The 24,749-nt window shown below is 47.5% G+C and overlaps 1 protein-coding gene across 1 annotated transcript in view; it reads right to left on the bottom strand.

Annotated features, from left to right (window-relative positions):
* LOC146201301 (alkaline phosphatase-like) overlaps positions 1–24,169 on the bottom strand; it is a 200,498-nt gene extending 176,329 nt beyond the window's left edge. The window contains exon 1 of the mRNA XM_084595755.1: positions 23,822–24,169. Within this exon, the coding sequence (XP_084451881.1) occupies positions 23,822–23,915 (94 nt within the window). The 5' untranslated portion in view covers positions 23,916–24,169. The remainder of the gene's footprint in view (positions 1–23,821) is intronic.
* Between the last annotated feature and the right edge of the window lie 580 nt (positions 24,170–24,749).

Here is a 24,749-nt window from a genome sequence, read left to right as displayed (position 1 = left end):
ATCGTGCGTGCAATGTGTACATTACTTCGAATGGTAAGGCCCCTCGAAACGCACGTCTGGTGAGGGCCAATGAGAACCGACATTGAGAACTGTAGGCGATTTGATAGATTTTGTAATCCACATTTGCCAATGTGATTGGTCTGTGATCTTGCATGGAGCGTAATTTCTCTTTAGAATTAAGACTGTGTGACATTCTGTAAAAGTCTCGGGAAGGGCCTGTACGTCAAAACTCATCGCGAAGACATCTAGCAAGTTAGGAGAAAGAACACTTTTAAAGGCTTAGTAAAATTCACAGGGATTCCCATCGGGACCAGGCGTTTTTGACAGAGGTAACTGATCGATTGCCACTTCTGCCTCCTGGTGCGTGAAAGAGCTACTAAATACCGAACCATTATCTTCTGATAAAGGGATCACCAGGGATGTAAAACGCTAGATAATGTCAGAATTTCTCACAGGAGGGGGGGCAATAAGCAACCTCGAGTAATAATCCACGATTACGAACGTGACTTCATTTGTACTCGTAACCAATGCGCCATTACGCAGTAATCCCGAGTCAGCCTTGTAATCGCATGATGATGTTCAACAAGCAAAGCTTGCCACATCAAGCTTTCGCAGTGCAAAGCAGGCTTGCGAGGAGATCGTATCACGGCACCCCTGTATCGTTCATCATCATACCTTTGTAATTCATTTTTGACACTAGCAATTTAATCCGTATATGAGCCAGGGGATTCACATTCTAGATTATACAGGTTGCACAAGCTTTTGTAAGTGCCATGCTCCTGATGTTTCCTGTAAACATATTTATTTAGCAAAGTTCCTTTGCTATCGCATGTACTTCCTGCTTGATTATTTACCATGCGGCAAACAAGGGTCATCATCATCATCATCAGCCTGACTATACCCACTGCAGGGCGCAGGCCTCTTCCATATTTCTGCAATTACCCCGGTTCTGTGCTGCATCCACTTGACCCCTGCGAACTTCTTAATCTCATCCGCCCACCTAACTTTCTGCCGCCCCCTGCTACGCTTTCCTTCCCTTGCAATCCAGTTTGTTACCCTAAGCGACCATCGGTTATCCTCTCTATATGTCCTGCTCATGCCCATTTCTTCTTAATTCCTACTAGAATGTCAGTAACTTGAGTTATTTCTCTGACCCACTCTGCACGTTTCCAATGTCTTAATGTTACCCCTACAATTTCTCGTTCTATAGCCCTCTGAGTGGTGCTCAACTTAAGTACAACCCTATTGGTTGGCCTCCACGTTTCAGTCCCATAGGTGAGTACAGGTAAGATGCAACTGTTGTATGCTTTCCTCTTGAGCGATACCGGCAAGCTGCTAGTCATAATCTGCGAGTGCTTGCCAAATGCGCTCCATTCCAATCTTATTCTTCTTGTTATTTCCTTTTCATGGTCCGGATCTGCGGTTACTACCTATCCTAAGTAGACATATTCGGCTATTACTTCCAGTGCTTCGCTACCTGACGTAAACTGCTGTTCCTCCCCGAGGCTGTTGAACAATACCTTAGTCTTCTGCATATTGATATTTAGGCCTACCTTTCTACTTTTCCTGTCTAGGTCATCAATCATTATTTGCAGTTGATCCCCCGAGTTACTTAGCAAGGCAATGTCATCAGCAAATGTCAGATTACTGAGGTATTCTCCATCTACCCTTATCCCTAACTACTCCCATTCCATGTCTCTGAATACTTGCTTTAAGCAAAATGTGAATAGTACTGGGGAGATTGTGTCTCCTAGCCTAACACCTGTCTTTATGAAAATTTTGTTGCTTTCTTTATGCAGAACTATAGTTCCAGTGCTGCCACTATATATATTGTCACGCTAATGACGACGATGAGGGATGGTGATGGTGAGGCAGAAGAAGAAGACGAAGCGTTGGTGCCTGGGGCTAGTAGGCTTCACCTTATCCCACTGCCATATCACTGTAAATAAACACCCCTTTGCTATTTCATCGTAACAACTTGGTGGAAGGTGCTCCGTTCGATCCCCAAGTACTGCGCAGCAAGAACCACTGGAGTTTCGACGTAGTCGCCGCCTTGCTGGACTGCCACCGCTTCCAAACATCATGGACCACAGCGATTCTAACCGCGCCGGCCGCGACGCTGCAAGCCAGGCTGGTGACAGGCCTGCCCCCTCCAGCTCTATTCCCTGCCAGCCTTACCGGGAACCACGACCTTTTGCAGGAGAGGAAGGTGAGGACGTTGAGAAGTGGCTACTTCATTATGAACGAGTTAGTCGGTACAACCGGTGGGACCCTATCACCATGCTCACAAATGTCGTCTTCTTTCTAACTCACACGGCGATGACATGGTTCGAGAATAACGAGGACAATTTGACAACTTGGGAACGGTTTGCCACCGAGATCAAACAGCGTTTTGGTGACTCTGTACCGAGCAAAAAACGGGCTGAGCAGACCCTTGCCCAAAGAGCTCAGTTGCCGGATGAAACTTGTACCACTTATACAGAAGAGATCCTCCGATTGTGCAGATGTGTCAATTCCAACATGCCCGAAGAAGATAGAGTCGGCCACATTTTGAAGGGTATCGCGGCTGACGTATACAACTTTTTAATCGCCAAAGACAGCCTTGAAACCGTCTCCGATGTCATTAAACACATCCGCGCTTTTCAAGCTCTGAGAACGCGTCGTATTGTGCCAAAATTTGGGCGGCTGGCCAACGTGCCTACCGTGGCCAGCCTTGATGACCACGCCCAACTAGATCTTCCGTCGACGATCCGGCAAATCGTGCGGGAAGAACTCCTGCGGCTCAACCCACTTCCCCTGCACGAATCTGCTGAGGTCTCTGTCCAGAGGGTATCTAGACGGCCGGCTTCACCACCAGAAGCGATTACCGTTCAGCCTTTCCCACAAGCTCCTGAAGTTGCAGCTTCCATTGACTATCCTCCTATGCATTTCGCCAACCGGAATGCGTCGGTGCCTGACGCCCCAAGGTATGACGTCGCCTCAAGTGCCCATAGATCTTCCATTCGATCTACCAGGATTCCTGAGCAGTATGAGCATTCAGACAGACCTACGACGCACCCAGCTGTTCCCTGCTCTTATTCGCAACAGCATTTTCTACCTTCTCCGCCGATATGCTACCGCTGCGGCGTCGAAGGTCACATCGCCAGATACTGCCGCAGTAGGTTCCCACCTCGCTATAACCGTCCGGCGCTTCCAACAGTACCCAACAATCGGCAATACAATCCCGTTTTTCAACAATCAAATACTCAGCGTGGGTATTACCGCAACATCCATAACCAGAATATCCGCGACCACTCCCCTGCATCTGATAGAAGTGTTACTCCACCACCCGCCTTCCGTGCGCGTCGTTCTCCATCACCACGACGGCGCCCCATGTCGCCTCAGCATCATCAGCAGGAAAACTAACCAGCGCGACCAATGGGGGTGAGGCCGCTGGAAATGTGCTGTGTGCCAACATCCCTCCAACTATAATGCTCAAAAACAAAATTCGTGTGTTTATTGATGGTGTGTATACATTAGCTTTGGTGGATACGGGTGCGACTGTGTCTGTGATGAGTAATCAGTTTAGGCGCTTGTTGGGACGCAAAGTGATGTTCGAATATGACCGTGCTTCAACGTTTTGTGGTGTGAGTGGAGAGGCGTTGCGGCCACTGGGTGTGTGTAGTGCGCAAGTGTCTGTGGGTGGTGCAATTTTTCAAGCCGAATTCGTAGTCTTACCCCACTCTACGCATGACATCATTTTAGGAATGGACTTCTTGAAGTTTTGTGGCGCTACCGTGGACTGCCGAAGTCAAGAGGTTCATTTTGATGGCTCGCATCTGCCGGCACTTTTTGAAAGTGGCCGTGATGAAGAAACAGTTTTTAGTATTACCGAAGACACAGTACTTCCACCATTGTCTGCCATGTTCGTCCCCGTGTCCGTTCCACTTCTTGAGAAGATTTCATTCCAGGCCATGGTGCACCCAGTTCACTCAGCATGCCTGAAGAAAAATGTAATTATCCCTCACTGTATGATATCCGTGCATCATGGTAGTGCCTCGTTATGGACCATCAACCCATCGTCCGAGCCCGCAGTTTTACCAACGGGATTGAAGCTTGCCTCTTGTGGACCCGATGCGCCCCACGTCGTTGCTTTGGTCACAGATGCTACGAGTGCCATCGTACCTTTGCCTGCTGATGAAACTTCAATCTCCCGCATGATCAGCGCCGATCTCAGCTCACCTCAACGCCGTACTCTTGTGGATATTCTTCTACCTTTTTCGCCTATGTTTGACTTTTCTGAAACAGATGGACCAACCTCTCGCCCTGCACATCGGACCCATCATAGCATCGACACTGGTTCGGCTCGTCCCATTCGTCAAAAGCCATATCGCGTGTCCCCATCTGAGCGCAAAGTCATTCATGAGCAAGTGGAGGACATGCTACAGAAAAAGGTGATACAGGAGTCATCTAGCCCCTGGGCTGCCCCTGTTATTCTTGTACGCAAGAAAGACGGTTCGTGGCGATTCTGCGTCGATTATCGGCGTTTAAATTCTGTTACGAAAAAGGACGTCTATCCTCTTCCTCGCATAGACGATGCCCTCGACTGCCTCTCTGGTGCGTCCTATTTTTCTTGTCTTGATCTCAGATCTGGCTACTGGCAAATTCCAATGGACCCTGCAGATAAGAAAAAAACAGCCTTCGTAACGCCAGATGGCCTTTATGAGTTTAATGTTATGCCATTCGGGCTGTGTAATGCGCCAGCTACATTCGAACGCTTTATGGACACAGTTTTGCGCGGCTTAAAATGGGACATTTGTCTTTGCTATCTGGACGATGTCGTGATATTTGGGAAATCCTTCCAAGAACACAATGACCGTCTAGTACGTGTCTTGAATTGCCTGCACAACGCCGCCCTAATTCTGAACTCCAAAAAGTGCCGCTTTGGAGAGCGCCAAGCGCTGGTGCTAGGACACCTTGTCAATGGTGATGGTGTAATGCCGGATCCCCAGAAAACTGCCGCTGTTGAGTCTTTTAAACCCCCGCAGACAGTGAAGGAGTTGCGCAGTTTTCTAGGGTTGTGCTCGTATTTTAGACGCTTTATACATCGCTTTGCTGACGTTGCTTACCCATTGACGTGCCTTCTCCACAAAAACTCTACTTTTAACTGGACACCAGACTGCGACGCGTCATTCCGTCAACTGAAGTTTCTTTTAATATCGAAACCCATCTTACGTCACTTCGATCCTACTGCAATGACAGAAGTACACACGGACGCTAGTGGAATCGGTCTTGGTGCAGTCCTTGTCCAACGGCACAATGAACGAGAGCATGTTATCGCGTACGCAAGTCGTACCCTGAGCAAGCCGGAGCGAAACTACACAGTCACCGAACAGGAATGCCTAGCTGTAGTTTTCGCTGTGCAGCGTTTCCGTTCATATTTGTACGGACGTTCGTTTACTATCGTAACTGACCATCATTCACTCTGTTGGTTGCGGAACCTTCGAGACCCATGTGGTCGCCTCGCACGCTGGGCCCTCCGGTTACAGGAATATGACTTTGAAGTGGTTTACAAAAGCGGGAGGCGTCATGCAGACGCAGATTGTCTTTCTAGGATGCCAATGGCCACGACTGGACCTGAAAGCGACGATTTCGACAATTATATATCGACCCTCGAGCCAGCGTTCCCCGACACGAATGTTTTCAAAACGGAACAGCAAAATGATACCAGTCTGCAGCCTCTCTTTGCCCAAGCCAACGTACCTACAAGCCGTTTTTTTGTGCATGATGGCCTCCTATGGAAAAAGAGTTATTCGCCTGTCGGCCAGCGATACCTACTCGTAGTTCCCAAGACGTTGTGCACGGACGTATTGCGTGTTATGCATGATAATCCAACTTCTGGGCATTTGGGATCGGTTAGAACACTCCACCGTGCTCAAGAAAGATTTTACTGGCCCAGAATGCGCTCGACGGTTGAACAATACGTTGCCAGTTGCAAGCAATGTCAACGCCACAAACGTCCAACTGCAACTCCGTCTGGCTTGCTGCACCCTGTGAAGACCCCGACAGCACCGTTTGATCAAGTAGGCATTGACCTCGTAGGTCCGTTTCCGAAGTCCGTGGATGGAAATCGCTGGATTGTAATCTGCGTGGACTATCTCACACGTTACTGTGAAACCGCCGCTCTTCCATCTGCTACGGCGCATCAGGTGTCGCTTTTCTTGCTGCACTCAGTCATCTTACGACACGGGCCGCCACGAATTGTCATCACTGACCGGGGCCGACAATTCACTGCTGATGTTGTTGAAGAGCTCATGCGTTTATGCGCCGTAACTTCCCGACACTCGACGCCATACCATCCCCAGACAAATGGCTTGACTGAGCGCGTCAACACAACGCTTATCAACATGCTAGCCATGTATGTGGACGCAGGGCATAAGAACTGGGACACCATACTGCCCTTCATCACGTATGCGTTTAATACCGCCACGCATGAGACGACTGGATACAGTCCATTTTTTCTGCTTTACGCCAGACCGCCACGCTACTCTCTGGATACTATCCTGCCCTTCACAAGCCGTGAAGACCCCTGCCTGGCTGAGACCCTCTGTCTCGCCGAAGAAGCTCGGAGAATCGCCCGATTACGGTCTGGTGCTTCACAAGAACGTTCCAAAGTGCGATACGATTCCAGTCACCGGCGGGTCACGTACTCTGTAGGTGATTTAGTCTGGCTATGGCGTCCAATTCGGCGCCGTGGCCTACATCAAAAACTCTTGGCCCATTATGACGGCCCATATGTGGTTATCAAACGCCTTAGTGATTTAACTTATGGGATAGCCCGCCTGACAGCATCGGGTCGCCGGTCTGCCAAAACCGAACTGTGTCATGTTGCCCGCTTGAAGCCGTGTCAGCCTCGCACGACTCACGAACACGCCCAGAGGGCTTCGTCTGAGTAGGGGGGAAATGTCACGCTAATGACGACGATGAGGGATGGTGATGGTGAGGCAGAAGAAGAAGACGAAGCGTTGGTGCCTGGGGCTAGTAGGCTTCACCTTATCCCACTGCCATATCACTGTAAATAAACACCCCTTTGCTATTTCATCGTAACAATATATATATATATCTTCCAGCCCTTTCTCGTACGGCTCGTCTACCCCCTGATTTCACATTGCCTGCATCGCCGCCGAGGTTTCTACTGAGTCGAATGCGTTTTCGTAATCAATGAATGGTATGTATAAGGGCTGGTTATATTCAGAGCATTTTTCTATCCCCTGGTTGATGGTATGGATGTGATCGATAGTAGAGTACCGTTTCCGAAAACCTGCTTGATCCTTTGCTTGATTGCAGTCTAAGGTTGTCCTGATTCTATTAGCGATTACCATAGTAAATACCTTTAACGTAACAGACAGTAAGCTTATTGGTCTGTAACGTTTAAGGTCCTTAGAGTCCCCTTTCTTATGAATGAGGGTAATGTTTGCATTCTTCCATGGTTCCGGTTCTTCGATGGCACCAGGCACTGCGTATACAGGGTGGCCAGTTTTTCTAGCACGATATACCCCCGTCCTTTACAAATCTGTAGTTATCTGATCCCCTGCAGCTAATTCCCCCCTTTTCATAGTTTCTTATGCTTCCTTGACCTCGTCCTTCGTCACTGGTGGAACGTTTGACTGTTTTTCTCTACCGCCAATCTCATTACGGTCCTGACTACGCTGGCTGCTGTAGAGATCTGCGTAGAACTCCTCGACTACTTTGGCTATCTTGTCCATATGCGTGATGACGTTGCCCGCTTTGTCCCTTATCGCATACATCTGGTTTTTACCTATGCCCAATCCATGTATACTTCTTTATATCGGCCACCTTGCGCTTATTGATAAGCTTTGATATTTCGGCCAATTCTATCTGGTCTGTTGGATTGGAAGCTTTCATACTCTGGCGTTTCTTAATGAAATCTTTTGTCTCCTTAGACAACTTACCGGTACCCTCTCTAATTATCCTACCGCCTGCTTCTAGAGCGCACTCAGTAATGCTCGCCACAATCTCACCGTCTCTCAAGAAGCTCAAAAACGCCGCTACGACGCTCACCACCGCGATGTGCACTATCCTCCCGGACCTCTGGTGTTGCTCTGGCTTCCGTGCCGTCGTGTGGGTTTGTGTCAGAAACTTCTGCCCCACTACACGGGTCCTTACCGTGTACTACGCCCAGTGACCGACGTGACCTATGAGATTGCACCGCTCCACCCAAAGTCACCGACTGCTACACCCACTTCCGAAATTGTACATGTCGCCCGCCTCAAGCCATATTACTCCCCTCCACACCGCACGCCTAATACGCACCGGGACGGTGCCTTTTGCCGAGGGGAGTAGTGTTACCGGGAAACGCGGGATCAAAGTGATGTGCTCACTGACAAAGACGACGACCGAGGAACGCGGGCACGACGAAGCGTTGAGAAAGAGGACGACGCTGACAGAGTGGATTCTGCACGGCTACAGAAGTCTTAGCGTCGAGTTCAGCCCATCGCAGTGCCGTCACATTAAGTACATCCCCGTAACAATATCTCTGAAATTATTGTTCATTGCTCCTAGGATAATGTCGCCATCCTCAATTAGAGCTGCATATCTGTTGTGTAGCGAGATCCTGAACTCTTCTGCCCTCCCCCTCACCGCTAATTTGTTGATGGGCTTCTTTCTTACTAATCTGTTGCGTTCCTTCTTCAGATTTAGGCTAAATCGGGACCTCACCATCCTGTGGTCACTGCACCGCACTTTTCCGATTACCTCTACATCTTGCATAATGGCGGGGGTTGAACACAGTATGAAGTCAATTTAGTTTTGAATCTCCCAGTTAGGACCTTTCCATGTCCATTTCCGGTTCTTCCGTTTATTGCGCTCTGCAAGCTCAACTAGTAACTCCCCCCTGCTATTCCTAGAACCAATGCCATAGTCACCTACTGCCTGGTCTCCTGCCTGCTTTTTCCCTACCATGGCATTGAAGTCGCCGATTAGTACAGTATACTGCGTCTTTACTTTTCGCATTGCCGATTCTCCATCTTCGTAGAAGCTTTCAAGTGCCTGGCAATCATAACTAAATGGGGGTGCATAGGCCTGTACAACCTTCAGTTTATAGCGCTTACTAAGCCTAATTATGATGCCTGCCACCATCTCATTTATGCTATAGAATTCATCTATATTTCCCGCCATATACATATTGACAAGGAAACCTACTCCTAGTTCTCGCCTCTCCGGTAAACCTCGATAACACAGTACATGCCCATTTTTCATATGCCTCATTTGTCCTCCTAACCTCACTAAGCCCTATGACATCCCATTTCATACCCTCTAGTTCTTCTAACAGCACTGCTACACTAGCTTCACTAGCTAGGGTTCTAGTGTTAAACGTTGCCAGGGTCAGTTTCCAATGGCGGTATGTCCAGCGGAGCCAAAAGTTCTTAGCACCCCGTGTTGCGTCACAGGTCTGACCGCCGCCGTGGTCAGTTGTTCCGCAGCCACTGGTGACTAGGAGTCGGGGTTTCATGGAGCTTATCATGAGAGGTTGCGGCCAATTACTGCACCAGGGTGGCGAACTCTTGTCTGGTGAGGGAGTGCATTGCGTGGCACCGGTCTTTGAACTCCGGTCTTCTTGCATGCTAGGCGGAAGTTCTACCGCTACGCCACCGCTGCCCCTGCTACCGCTACGCCACCGCTGCAGTGCTTGCATGGTGCCAGGTATTTTTCTTCCATCGACATGCGTTCAAGCTACTGGCAAATTGCTGTCGACGAACGGGATCGCGAGAAAACCGCATTTGTCACTCCTGACGGACTCTATCGATTCAAGGTGATGCCATTTGGACTCTGTAGCGCTCCTGCGGCATTTGAACGCATGATGAACTCGCTCCTCCGTGGCTCAACTGCTCACATATCGTGGCCGCTGTGAGCAGTTGAGCCACGAAAAAAAAAACAAGGGTAGATTTCTGGAAAAACATGACTGGAGCTGTATGCGCGCACGAATGATCAATTCTTGGTTATTTGCCAGTGATGAGTTTAACTTCCAAAGTTCCCACTGCGGCCTAAATTTTGAATTGTCATTGCCACCGAGCCGGGCCACTACTATGAAGTGATAAGAAAACGAAACCGTTTCACATACACGCCCGCGGAAAACTAATTTACAAGATGTATAAATCCGGTCTACACGAGCGTGGGAATGCCCCTTAATCTGGGAGAATGATCTAGAAGCATGGCAGAACGCTCTTCCATCAACTAGTCCTGCATCTGCTGTAGCAGGGAACAAAGGTTCACCGCTCCTGTCACTGCGTGCTTCTGGACTAGAAGTATCAATAGGGTCGCGACCACAATTAAAGTCATCCATTAGCACAAGATGCCGGCCAGTCCAATACGCTAGCCATGTGTTCAAAGAACCTTGTGGCAGTGTTAAAAGCGTAAACGTTAATTATCCGTCATGGTTTCCTAAAGAGTAGAAGATAACATATCAACCGGCCCTCAGCGTCGATATTATAAGTCAGGCCAGAACAAAGGAGTGTCTTTTGTAGAAACAGAAAACAACCCGATGACAAGCCCAGAGCATACGTGACATGGAGATTAAAATCTGCCAAAAAGGGATGTAGCGCCCTCTAGGTTTTCTCCTCACTCTCTATCTTCCTCTCTTGGGCTGCCACAATATCTAGACGCCTGGTGTACAAAATTCGGCAAAGTTACCTACCTCTGGCGAGACCTAAAGCCCTGTAAATTGAGAGTTGCAAGCACCATCTCTTCAGTTCAGACATTTTAGATCTTGTACTAACCACAAACCCTGAAAATTTATTATTTATAACCAATTTACACGAAATTAGTGATCACAAAGTTATTCATGCAGTTTTCCAGTTTACCTCAGAGGTACATCAGACACATAAGAAAACTATTAAACTCTATGATCGCGTCAATTATGATGCAGTAAACAATGAGCTGGAAAGTTTTCTGCCTATGTTTCAGTCACGTATATACAGGCGTTGTGTTAATGATAACTAGCAGCTTTTAATAACAGATTTACTGTGCTAACTAACAAATATATACCTTAGATGTACACTCTCGCCAATCACCGGAAACCATACTTCACTAGGAGGAGGAGGACTAAACATTTATTTTCGCAAGAGTCGGGGCCCTCTGGTACCCTGGGTTCCCGCACGACCCCACCGCACTCAAACGCTCATGTTCAATCTGTCCATGACGTCGGCAGCCCGGCGAACTGCGATCTTTTGCTTCGCCGGCTCCTTGGAGCTTAGTGTGGTTAGTGTGGTCTCCCAGTCTTCTCAGGTCCGGAGTGGCAACAATCCGCCGGGAGGGGGGGAGACGCCGGGCAGGTTAGTAGGATATGGGTCAGTGTCGCTTTGGAGGCTTGGCAGAGGGGGCAGGTTGGCGGATTGATTAATAGTTAGATAATAGGGAGGGAGTGTGGAGGGTCCTCGTTTGCAATCGTCACCAGAGATGCTGTTTTCTGCACGCAATACATCCAGAGTCATTTCACTCACAATGTAAATTCTGCGGGGAGAAGGCGGACCTGTACCATATGGTGTGGGCATGCCAGCGAAATCAGACTGTCACTATTAATAACCAGCCAATGCAGGAGGGGTGAGAGGCAGCTCTGACCAGCTCTGACCAGCTCTGACCAGCTCGGACGCAAGGGGTGAAAAAAAACTCATCGGAAGAGCGAGGACAGCAGCCTACACCAATGGGGTTCCGGACTGAGGACTCCAACCACCGCTACAACCTCCGGAACATTTTCAATAAAAATTTTTTACATTACCTCGTCATAAGGGAGGAGTGTGGTCTAGCAAATTGAAACAGTTAGAAAGAAAAAAAAAGCGGCTTTTTCCATCGGCAAAATTGAAGCAAAGCGCCTGCGCTTGCAACAGATATTACTTAGTCGAGGACGCACGCTGCTATTCCAGACGCTAAATGAATCTTGAAGTCGAAAAAAGCCATGCCGGGGTGTTGCAGTGGTACGACGGCCGACTACTGTGCTGGAGTACCCGGGTTCGATCCCGACCGCGGCGGCTGCGTTTCGATGGAGGCGAGACGAAGAAGCGTCCGTGCGCTGTGCGATGTCAGAGCGCGTTAAAGATCCCCAGGTGATCGAAATTGCTCTGTAGCCCTCCACTACCGCCCCTCTTTCTCTCAATCCACTTTCACTCCCACCTTCCTCCCTTCCCTTACGGCGCGGTTCAGGTGTCCACAGAAACAAGTGTGACACATACAGCGCCTTTCCCTTCCTGTGAATTAATTATTATTAGGACTCGAAAAAACTCTGGCAAATAATAAATCCATTTCAACACTCATGCCATTCCCCTTACCGACACAGTGAATGAGAAGGTCACTGGTGTTGAATGTGCTGAAATTTTTAATGCAGCGTTTTCACTTGTCTTACAAATTATACTGGCGCATTACCTCCGACTCCTGTACTTTCCTCCTCCCCCTGTGTGTTGGTTGGTTGGTTTGTGGGGTTTAACGTCCCAAAGCGATTCAGGCTATGAGAGACGCCGTAGTGGAGGACTCCGGAAATTTCTACTACCTGAGGTTCTTTAACGTGCACTGAAATCGCACAGCACACGGACGCCTTGCTTGTCGCCTGCAATGAAAAGCGGCCGCCAAGGCCGGGATTCGATCCCGCATTCTAGGAACAGTAGTCGAGTGCCGTAACTACAGCGCCACACCGGCGGGGCCTGTCTGTCCTTCTATTTTGATGGTGTTTGGACCCAATTAGAAATTATGAAGCTCTCTTCATCAGCTGGCTTTGATGGAATCGATTCAAAACTGCTCAAAAACACGAAGTACACTGCGGTTAAATACCTGTTGTTCACACAATCCCTGGCTACAAGAGCCTACCGGATGATTGGAAAGTGGAGAAAGTCGTCCCTGCGCACAAATCAGGTGACAAGCTATCTCCCCTTAATTACCACCCGTTTCTCTAACCAGCGTCCCCTGTAAAATGATGGAACATGTAAATTACTCCCAAACTATGAGCCAGCTCGATAGTAACAACGTTTTTCATCCTTGACAGCGTGGCTTCCACAAGGCTTTTCTGCGAAATCCAGCTCACCCTTTTTATTCATGATTTGCGTAACAATCTTGACCATAGTATTCAAACTGATGACATTTTCTTAGATTTTGCTAAAGCCTTTGACACCGTCTTTGATGCACGTTTGTTACTAAAGCTGGAGCAGCTAAAGTTACACCTTAACATTCTTGCATGGATGAAAGAATTTATAACAAACTACTCCCACTTTGTTCCGATAACAACGGAAATGCTACCCCCTTGGCTGTAACGTCAGCCATCGCCCAAGGCTAAGTCCTTAATCCACTGCTGTTTTTAAACTGTATTAACGATTTACCAACTCATCAAACATGTAGCGTTCGCATGTTTGCCGACAATTGCGTCATCTGTCGCTCAGTGACTAACGCAACTCATCAAGAATCTCTTCAAAGTGATCTTCATTACGTTCATCGCTGCTGCGAATAATGGGTCATGAAGTTAAATGCCGACCGATGCAAACTCGTTTCCTTTGATCGTCGCAAACAGCTCCTTGTATTTTACTCCACTATCCTCAATTCTGCTATCAAACGGTACCACCTTATAAATATCTCGGAGTAACCTTAATGACCTTTCGTGGTGAACTCGTATCATTAACATCATATCATCGGCAAATAATAATAATAATATTATTAATAGTATTAATAATTGGTCTACAGGAAGCGAAAGGCGCAGTATCTGTCACACTTGCTCTGTGGTCACCTGAGCCGCTCCGTAAGGGAAGGGAGGAAGGTGGGAGTGAGAGTGGAAAGAGAAAAAGGGGAGCCATAGTGGGGTCTACGGAGTAATTTCGACCGTTTGGGGATCTTTAACGTGCGCTGACATCGCACAGCACACGGACGTCACTTAATTCGTTTCGCCTCCATCGAAACGCAGCCGTCGTGGTCTGGATCGAACCCGGGAGCTCTGGCACAGTAGTCGGGCGTTTTACCTCTGCACCACCACGAATCGGCAAACCGGTCTCATGGGTTTCTGAAGCGTCGTGGATTTCTGGAGCGTCACCTATGGCAGGCACTACGGCGCGTGAAATTACTCGCTTATATATCGCTCATCAGGTCTAGGCTAGAATATGCTGTCTGGCATCCACATCAAAGTTATCTCGAAGCTTTGCGGAACCGCGCCATAAGATTAATTCATTCTAACTACTCTTTCAATACTTGAGTAAAGTAGAGTCCTGGGCCAGCGTAAGAATATTAAAGCTTCAAGCCGAGCTTCTTAATCTAAGCACTCCCCGTCGAATATCTATCCTTTGCTTGTTTCATAAGATATTTCACAGCTCGCTCAAACATCATACATACCTTATAGAACCTTCAGGCATGTCCCACCGCAGTGCGTATTCATTTCATGTTGCTCAACCCCTTAATAAAACTCCCACTTTTTTTGTCTCATTTTTTCCTCAAAAGATCATCGACTGGAACGGCCTTCTTCACGTCATTGCTTCCATCACCTGGCCATCGATGTCTGCGAGAAATATTCCTCCTCATGACCAAAATTATAACCTTCAACAGTGATATGTAATCGCACCGCGTATATAGTACGCCGAAACGGGCGTTGAAGGCAGTAAAATGAAATGAGATCTCAAGGCATCTTGTCCGAAGTTCAGGCTTAAATTGTATTAAAATTGGCTTCTTAAAGAGACATAATTCTTATCATACACACTCAGTTTTGGCGACGCATGTTTGAGACGGTATCACATCTTTTGGAACGCTTTGCTCACCGCCAGCATTATGGCTGTAGCCTGTTACATTTGTAGCTCAGCTCAAGTGCTCTTAAGTGATAAAAAGCCGGCGGTCGCGACCCTCAAACCAGGCATGCCTGTATCTCGGACGTCGGGGAACGTCCCCGCTCGTGATGCTATCGGGCAACACATCCTAACCCGGCGAATGCCGCGAGGCGTCGCCTTCGGACCACTCTTGACAGTGTGACCGAGTCTCAGCACCGGTAGCAAAGCCTCCATAGATGCCCATACGTTAAAAAATGTTGGCTCACGGGCACTAAAGCGTACCCTGAAAACTGGGGCCAGACATCGTATGGCGTTTCCACTACGTATGATATTGGCGCGAGTTATAAATGGCATTTTTTCTATTTTCCAGGCCGTCCTTTTGAAGGGGCCTTTTAAGCGCTCGCCAGCTTTTTTCATTCAATTGTGATCGAATCCTGGTGCACTAGACCTGGAAACAAAGACGGCAAAGGAAGAGAGCAATCCAACATCTTATCAGGATCAGCATACTACTTACAGTATGACCTGCAAAGCGCTGACCTAAGGGCAATGTAGTGTCCAACTATTAAAACGGTAGAACAAAGCCAACACAGACCAGCATACAATAAGTGACCAATGCGCATACGTAAAGCAGAATGAACATGCAGACGGGAGCTTACGCGTGAAAGTCCGCGGGGAACAATGTAGTGTGACACCAACGCCCGAATCCTCACTACTGCACGGATAGGAAACTCAAGCACAAGTTTCCCCGCGCGATAGCAGCGCCGCATTTCTCGCGTGGTGGCGAAAACTCCAGAATGTTGCCAAAGCAGATGCTCCGCTGGCTTCCTGTGCATTCGCGGCGAACGAGTTACGCCAGGCGGTTTTTTCGCGATACAAAAACGCTTCCGTAGAGGCAAAGCGAAGGTACCATGCAGTGTTGCGTCTTGGGGCACCCACAACAGCTCGCGAAACTCCAATTAAATGACGATGCTTACGTGTGAAACTATGCAGATTTCTTTGTCAGCATTTTCGCAAGGCCTGTGTTCTAAACGCAGATTTTTTGGAACAGACCAGCCGAGGATACTAATCCACAACCCGCGAAAATTCTGGCAAGTATTAAACCCTCAACAGACATGCACCATTACTCTTACTAATAGGTTAGGCAGGAGGCCAGCGACGTCGAACGCGCAAACATGTTTAACACTGCATTCTCATCCCTTTTCACTATAGAAACTGATATGTCACCATCTGCCATAGCTACTCATCTGATATCCCCAGGCTGTCAACCACATTTCTGCACATGGAACCGTTTGTATTATCGAAAACATTCTGTTGTCATTCTCAGCGGTTACTGATGAAATCACTTCTAAACTCTTAAAAATACTCAACATGTCTACGGATTATACCTTTCACTACATTTCGCGCAATCACTTCACAAAAGTAACACAGCGATTGGAAATTGGGAAACGTCTACAAAGCAGGTAAAAAAGAATCGCCTCTTAACAACCCTCCCATTTCTTACATGTCATTTATTCTCGCTTAATGAAATTTCTTTACTCGAACAATTTTCTTTATCCTTCACAGCCCGGCTCTCGGAAGGAATTCTCCTGTGAAACACAATTAGTCATTTTCGTTCATGCTCTGCATATGAATCTCGATTCTAACATTCAAGCTTACGCAGTATTTCTGTACTTCGCTAAAGCTTTCGACAAAGTGTCTCACAAATGCTTGATACTAAAACTTGAGGAGTTAAATTTACACCCTAAGGTACTAGAATGGATAAAGGAATTGTCAGCACCCGCATGCAGTTTGTCTGCGTTAAAACCAGTCTTCGGATTCTCTTCCAGTAATATCAGGCGTCCCCCAATGGTCTGCGCTTGGTCCTCTATTATTTTTGATATACATAAACGACTTACCCTCGCATGTTACTTCTAAAATCTGCATGTTTGCCGATGACTGCGTTGTCCTACGCCCGGTTACTAACATATATGATCAGTTAGCCCTTCAAATTGACTTAACCTGCGGCAGCCAATGGCTCATGGAACTCAACCCAACTAAATGAAAGCACGTGTCGTACCACCGCAAATATAACCCCACTATTTTCCCCTACTTAATCTCAGGCGTCTAACCAAATCTTATAAGTGCCGAGCCGTAACCCTGTGCGAAGATCTAACCTGGAATGCGCATGTCACCAACATCCTATATATCATCAGCTAGCAGATCGCCTGGTTTCTTAAGACGGCACTTGCACCACGCACCACAAGTCGTAAAACTTCTCGCATACAAGCCACTGATACGAACAAGGCCAGAATATGCATCCCCCCATTGAAGTCCAAACCAAATCTGCTACTCATACAATGCCAGTATTTCATCTTTAAAAGTTAAGTCCAGTCCAATAAATCTTGCAATGTCGTCATCGAATCGCCAGTATGTGTTTGTTCCAAAAGCTTCTTTCCAGCTCACTTCGAATTCCGCCCAACATCAGCCCTCCGGCACGCATTTCACCCCTCACTGGCCATCCCGTGCACGTCCACAATTCCATACTACAACGTTTGCGGCATCATTCGTTCCCCGCTTAGCCGTAGACTGGAATGGCCTTCCACACCACATTGCTGAAATCACCTGCCCAACCACATTTTTTAATTGTATAACTGCCATATCCATCTAATAATATGTTTGTTTTGTATATAATGTTCATATGGAATTGTTGCCCTTCCTGCCAGGACCCTTCACTGGGTCTGCAGTATGATCAAATAAATAAATACGTGTACCCAACCTTATGTAATACCCCTGAACTGGGGTCTCTAAGGTAGTAAAGTGATGTGATGTTATGGTGACCTGTTTTTCAACCAAATGATGTCGTTCCAAGACTTCTCGCATTCTTTGTTGGTACGAAAAGCGTCAAGTTCCCACTTCTACTTAAACTCAGAAATGTTGCCAGTTGACAAAGACTGCTTGGAGCGGCATCGAAAGAGTGCTATGGTTTAATGAACTGGAATATTTCCCTGCGTCTCGATTCCCGCGCGCGACTCTCTCCCTGCCTTGTGAGCGCTCTGAAAACAATCAAATCAACAGATATCGAGTGTGCGACGTCCGACATCGACTCGCATGTGTCACTAAGGAATACCTGACTTAGCATGTCTACAACGACCGAGAAAATACCGAGGAACGAAAACTTTTGGCTGGAAAACATGCACTACTGAGAAGCTTAATTACAGATTTCCGCAAATTGGCCAATTACAATATTATGTCGCAAGCCCAATATAACAGCTCATCTATGGCTGAATCGACACCATTGACCAGGAACACCATTCGTTTCAAAGGTTTCGTGACTGCGAAGCAAATAATATTATAACCGAAACACCACAATTTAGCAATAACCGAAATAAATGAGACGAATAGTCCACCGGTTCTCACCGAGCTTCGATTTCACCTGCCTCACGAGACAGCGAGCCAGTTATGTCCCCTCAGCGAACGGAACACGCACGTCCCATACATTACCATGCTTTTCAGTCTACGAGCATACGTGCCCCTGAATAAACACATCTTTCGGTCTGCACAATTATTCTTCGAGTGCAAGATTTGCTTTAGTAACACAATAATTGTAAGGTCCGTGCTCTGTTCGGCCTCAGTGGTTGTTGGGTTGTCTGTGTAAGTTTCTATGCCAGACCCTCGTGTATGTGTTGATGTATATTTGTGCTTGTGTTTTGGGGGAATATCTCAGCTGGGTGGCCTAGTGTTGAACTGCGTGTCGCGTTCTAGTTCCTAGAAGGAGAGCATTAGCTCTAAAATGCGAGCGCTTCCTTTGGACTCCCCTCTGAGTTTATTTTTCCTTTGCTATTGGAGATGGGAGAAGCGTCCCTTTTGCCTCTCCTCGGACCTCATTAGCGCGGTCTCCCGCTGTGCCGTCGCACGAGTGGGAGCGACCGGAGGCCATAAAACTCGCGAAGGGAGTCAGGCTTTTGTCGCGCTGCACTGCGATGTGTAGCGTGCATCTGGTGCGCTTTGCGAAGGTTGCCGAGGAGACAGTTTGCAGTAAATGTGTTTTTATTTTTTACTTGTGGAAAGGGGCATGTTCCCGGCTCATCTCAGGAGCGCGGGACTGCGCCCGGGTGTCTTTTGCCGGAGCTGCTCCCCAGGATAGGACGCTCGCGCTGGCGAGCGCTGGGAGTAGTGGTTGCTTTCGAGCTGGGGCAAGAGGCGCCAGCTCAACTGCGGGGACGCGGAGTCCCTTGTCACTCTGCTTTAGCGGTCGGCGCGGCTGGCGCGGCCAGTTACCGTTCGTCTCTGATTGTTGCTCCCTTGGGGAAGGAAATCCGGCTTGACTCTTGTATCATCTCTTGTATATAGTCTGTATAAAGTTCTCCGGTTCATTAAGAAGCTGCTCCACCAAGTGTCATTTGTCTCGGACGGATCCACTGCTGGGAAGCCCGTCGTATCTTTACTATAATATAAAACAAATACGCATATCTATCCCATCCTACTGCTTAAAACGATGGTCATAGAGTGAGCTGCTTCATTTCACAGTTCTGATAATACCTTTGCATATTTTAATCGTATATTGCATACGACGATATAGTTACCTAGTGAACTCAACCTGAAATGCACTTCTTACACGATGTTTTCACTTACGCTGGAAACGCATTTAGCGGTCACTATAGTAACTGCTGTACAGTGCAGATTTGAAAAACAGTTTCTCGCATTTAACTACGTCTGCTTCATGGGAATCCGCGACCGTCTGCCCAGTCTTCAAAGAGGAATGCAGGCGGTACGCCGCGACCGGTCTGCGCTAGTGCGTCTCAGAGAAAGCGCGCGGCGCACGCGGCGAAAGCAGCGAGCAGTCTATTTTAGCGGCGAAGGGATAATGGCGAAAATTCTTTTGCTCCAACGGAGTATCATATTCACGACTGGTGGTGACGTCGCACTGCTGCACAATGCGACGTTGTGCTGCGTAATTGCGCACCGTTGTATCAGCCTTTAGCTCTATCCCATGAACGTGTATTTACGAATCGAACCAGCGCTTAGGACATGTCGTGGAAAGGGTGTCATCAGCGCGATTAGGAGCAGCAACGGACAGAAGAGAGCATGTGAGGGCGCGCCCATCATTCTTCCTGCTATGGACAGCATCGCGTCTGCTAGGCCACTAGGATTAGTGCGAAACCACATCTGCCCATAATTCATAATCTGCATCGAGTCCCAAGAAGGTACGATCACACATTTCCACAGGAACGCTTCAGGAACGCTTGATATCTCAAAGAGCCAACACATCTCATAAACAATGTGCAAAAGAAGTACTTTGGTTTGGGCTGGTTGGTTCATAGCTAATGTTGACTCTGAGGACGGAGCGAAAGGGATGAAGACAAAGAAGGAACAAGTGCCGTCCTCAGACTCAACATCAACACAAATGTGATCGTTACTTACGAATAAGTAACTAGGTGTCACGATATCCGCCTATCGAGTTAAAAGAAACGCCACGAAGACAGCACTATAAACACAACTGGGATCCATCGTCGCGCTTAGAAAGTTATGCGCTTGCCTGAATAAACGTAAAAAAAGGACTGCTTGGTTCCTTGGTTTTAACATGTCAAAGATAATCAGCCTATGAGGGAAGCCGGGATGGAGGCTTCCGGAAATTTCACTCAACCAGGGTTCTTAAATGCACTGACATCGTTACCGTACTCCCTTTATACGAAAATTTTGAGCTGAAAATATTCAATGTCACTTTCTTCTCATGACATATAATCGGCGTCTCTGTCTCCGAATTTGCTGCGCATGCTGCATATTCATGGCTGAATAAAGCGCGAACTGGAAACAAGGACAGGCGCTAACTCGCAACTAAGATTTATTCGAGAAAAGGCATCTGAATAAAGAGCAACACAATCGAACAAAACAAAACACGCAAAAAAACATAAGCGGCGGAATTCTTCATTTGACACACACGAGAAGAACCAAAGGTGTTTCAGATTATCTTTCAAGCCCAAGTGATGCGGTTAACATTGGAATTCCCTATCAGGCAAAGAAACGGATCTTTGACAGATGCAATTTTCACTGTTGAAACGCATGCTTCCATGATCTCTCGAACAGATTATTCACGGTGTTAAATAAATTGTGGTTCTCCCAAACAGTGGCATGCACTGTAACCTTAAACCTTGTCATTAGTTTTGCACGTGCGGCAATGTTTCGGCAGGTTTTTAATTGAGTCCTCAGCTAATAATGTTTGTGTTATACACCGTCCGGACTGACCTATGTATGAGCCACCACAGGACAGCGGCAGCCTGTCATCAAATTGACTATGTCCACTGCAGGGCGAAGGCATCTCCCATATCCCTTCAATTACCCCAGCCCATGCGCTAGCTGCATCCACTTCACACCTGCGAACTTCTTAACCTCATCCGCCCACCTAACTTTCTGCCGCCCCCTGCTACGCTCTCCTTCCCTTGGAATGCAGTTTGTTACCCTAAGCGACCATCGGTTGTCCTCTCTTCGCACTATGTTTCCTGCCCATGCCCATTTCTTCTTCTTGATTTCCACTAGAATGTCAGTAACTCCAGTTATTTCTCTGGCCCACTCTGCACGTCTCCTATTTCTTAAAGTTATCTATACCATTTTATGTTCCATAGCGCTCTGCTTCGTCCTCAACTTAAGTAGAACCCCTTTCATTAGCCTCAATATTTCAGCCCACGTTGCAGAAGATTAAGGTAATGTTCAACTGCATCTGGAAGGAACAGCCGTTTACGTTAAGTAGCGAGGCACTGGAAGTAGTAGGCGAATATGTCTACTTAGGACATGTAGTAACCGCCGATCTGGGCCATGAAAGGGAAAGAACAAGGAGAATAAAAGTGGGACGGAGCGCATTTGGCAAACACTAGCAGATTATGATGGCAGCTTGCTGCTATAGCTCAAGAGGAAAGTATACAACAGTTGCATTTTACCTGTATTGACCTACGGGGCTGAAACGTGGAGGCGGCAGCCTATATACAACTCCAATGTCACATGCAACATACGGAGCTTTGTGCTCGATGGTGACCAGGTTTTTTTTTTCTTTTCTCTGCCTTTTTCACCCGCCTGTGCACTTCAGAGCAGATTCTATCCAATTTCCGAGGGGCAGAGAAGACAACCGGACGTTGTAGCACCCTGCAACGTTTTTAAGCCCGTGGGACATTTGGTGCACATTCGGAATCACAGCGACTCTGCGTTTCTCCGCGATTGAGTATTTTGGTCTTGACCCACTGTAGCAGCTTTCCACAAGCCTACGTGATACATGCTTCGCACAACCGCGTGCTTCCAGCCTGCTCACCTGTGCACAGACGCTTTCGGAAGCAGGTGGTTATCCGAAGCAAGAAATCACGCAGGCTTGTGGAAAGCTGCTAAAGTTGGTCACGGCAAGGTGAAGGCCAAAACCATCAGTCGCGGAGAAACGCAGAGTGGCTGTGGTTTCGTGTGTGCATCCCACGGGCTTAAAAACGTTGCAGGGCGCCCCGGTTGTCTTCTCTGCCCCTCGGAAATTGTGTGCAATCTGCTCTGAAGTGCACAGGCAGGTGAAAAATGCAGAGAAAAGAAACAACCTGTGCACCACAAAGCTCCGTGTGTTGCATGTGACATTGGAGGCTGCCGCTGACCTGTGGGGCCTTATACATAGAGCAGACCGGACGGTTTATAAACAAAGGTTTAGGAGAATATTAGGTAGGGACTCCCATTATAACCTGCCGAAACATTGCCGCACGTGCAAAACTAATGACAAGGAAAAACCATTACAGTGCACACCGCTGTTTGAGAGAACCACAATTGTTTTTAAACACCGTGAACAATCTGTTCAATAGAACATGGAAGCATTTCACATGCGTTTCATCCGTAAAAATTTCATTTGTCAAACATCCGTTTGTTTGACTGATAGAGAATTCAAATATTTAACCGCATCTTTTGGGCTTGAAAGATAATCTGAAACACCTTTGGCTCTTCTCGTGGGTGTCACATGAAGATTGCCGCCTCGCGTGTTTTTTTGTGTTTGTTTTGTTTTGTTCAATTGCATTCCTATTTATTCACATGCCTTTTCTCGAATAAACCTTGCGAGTTAGCGCCTGTCTTTGTCATTCTTTCTCCGTCCTTGCTTCCAGTTCGAGCTTTTTTCAGCCATGAATTACAACACCTTGCCCAATTTTCTGCTCTTCTATGCAGCATATTATTTAGAAAATGTAGCTTCAAGGATCATCTGTCAGGATAGGAAAAAAGGAATGTCAGCGGATTTCTCGCTAAAAATATGTTTGGGCCCTAATTGATTTCTGTCATATCATAGAATGAGTTTGTAAAAACGCACCAAAAAAAAAGGTTCCGGCAAAAAATTGCTGCTATTTTCAAAGAAAATGTTATGCCATTCTATTTGTGCTCCCCCATATATTACGCGAAACATGAGCAAACCACTGTAAACATCACAATTCCCATATTATTTTATATGTTCCTTGTGTGCGTTCGAATTTTCCCCTTGCATATGTGTTTTGTGTGTATCTGTGTATATATATATATATATATATATATATATATATATATATATATATATATATATATATATATATATATATATATATATATACACATATATATACATATATACATATATATATATGTCATACTCAGGCTGCTGCTGTGTTCAGACAAACTATAAATGCGTTGAAATATTCTCACAATCGGCCTCGTAAGCTGGCTCTTGGAAGAAAAGATGTGAAAAACTGACATTCAGTAGGTGATAATGAGCCATGCACCAACTGTGGTACACATTCCTGTATTGTGATTTCGTAGCAGCCCAAAGTTCTGGCAACCAGGGTAGGAATTAATGAATCCAAAGCTACCGAATAGCATACGGAGAAAATCTACGGAGCCAGAAGAATGTTTCCACGCTCGCCCTGTCGGAGAGACGAACACAACGAGGTTCTGCCATCACTACTGCGCTGCACGTCAATGTGACTGAAAAAAATTGGCCACTCCAGGAAAGCGCTGCCTAAAGCCCGCTTCTGGAGCCGTGAGTGCGCTCAGCATGCAAACAGCCGCGTGGGAGATAAGGCACCCACCTTCTCGAGGCTCGTCCGGAACTGGGAACACGGGCACTGCTCCCGCTGCTAGGGTGGCCAGGCAGGCGAATACTTGCCAGATTCGGGTATCCATTTTAGGCCGGCTTGTGTCCACTCGGATAAACCGTTGGCGAGACCTACTGCACTCAGAGATTTTCTTTCTAACGCCGATGTTAGTGTCGGTGCAGGAACCTCGAGCGGACGGTTCGCTCTCCGATTAGAACAATGCGGCCCTTATCGCGGCCACGCTGCGCCACGTGGGTCTGGCGGAAGAGAAAAGCCGCCGCCGCCCACGGCAGAATCGGCTCCGTAGTTTCCGCGAACGTTCGCACGTGACGTCCGTCGGGCTTGGCGACGCGCCCGCCCCGAAGGTCGCCACCACCGCACTGGCCGAGGGTCAGCCTTTGCGAACGCGGTCACGTCAGCTCCCAAGTGGCAGCGGGAAGTCGCAATTACGGGTCTGACGCCCTTCCTTCGCGGCGTTAGCCAGCAACAGACTCCGCCGGCGTCGCTACCGTGCGTCCCAGTTTGCCGGCGAAAACATTTTATACCTGCAGGTGGCCTGAGAAATCGGATGTCCCGCAGCTCCAGACAGTGTCTGAGCTTCACGTAGTCGGCACTATTCTTTTTGTAGTGCTTCCATAGCCCGCCATTTGAGCTTGAAAGCAAATTGGGGCGATCAAGCACCTCGTGACAACAAAGAATATGTTTGAAAAGAAACCTATATGAACACTTGCTGTCTTCCGCGCAAATAAAATTGGGATCTCAAATTCATTTCCTCTATTTAATGCACTACCTGTACCAAACATGCTGCCAATGCCTTAGGCAGAAGTATTCCTGTGAAATCAGCAGCGATACGTAAACAACCGGCAATGTTTACACAAAAACCAGCACGCTGCAACACCTGCAGTCGATAGCGCTCTCCCCA

This window comes from Amblyomma maculatum, chromosome 2, assembly GCF_055883805.1.
Source record: "Amblyomma maculatum isolate TAMU_Amacu chromosome 2, ASM5588380v1, whole genome shotgun sequence".
In the NCBI taxonomy this organism is placed as follows: domain Eukaryota; kingdom Metazoa; phylum Arthropoda; class Arachnida; order Ixodida; family Ixodidae; genus Amblyomma; species Amblyomma maculatum.
This window is presented reverse-complemented; position numbering and strand designations above follow the sequence as displayed.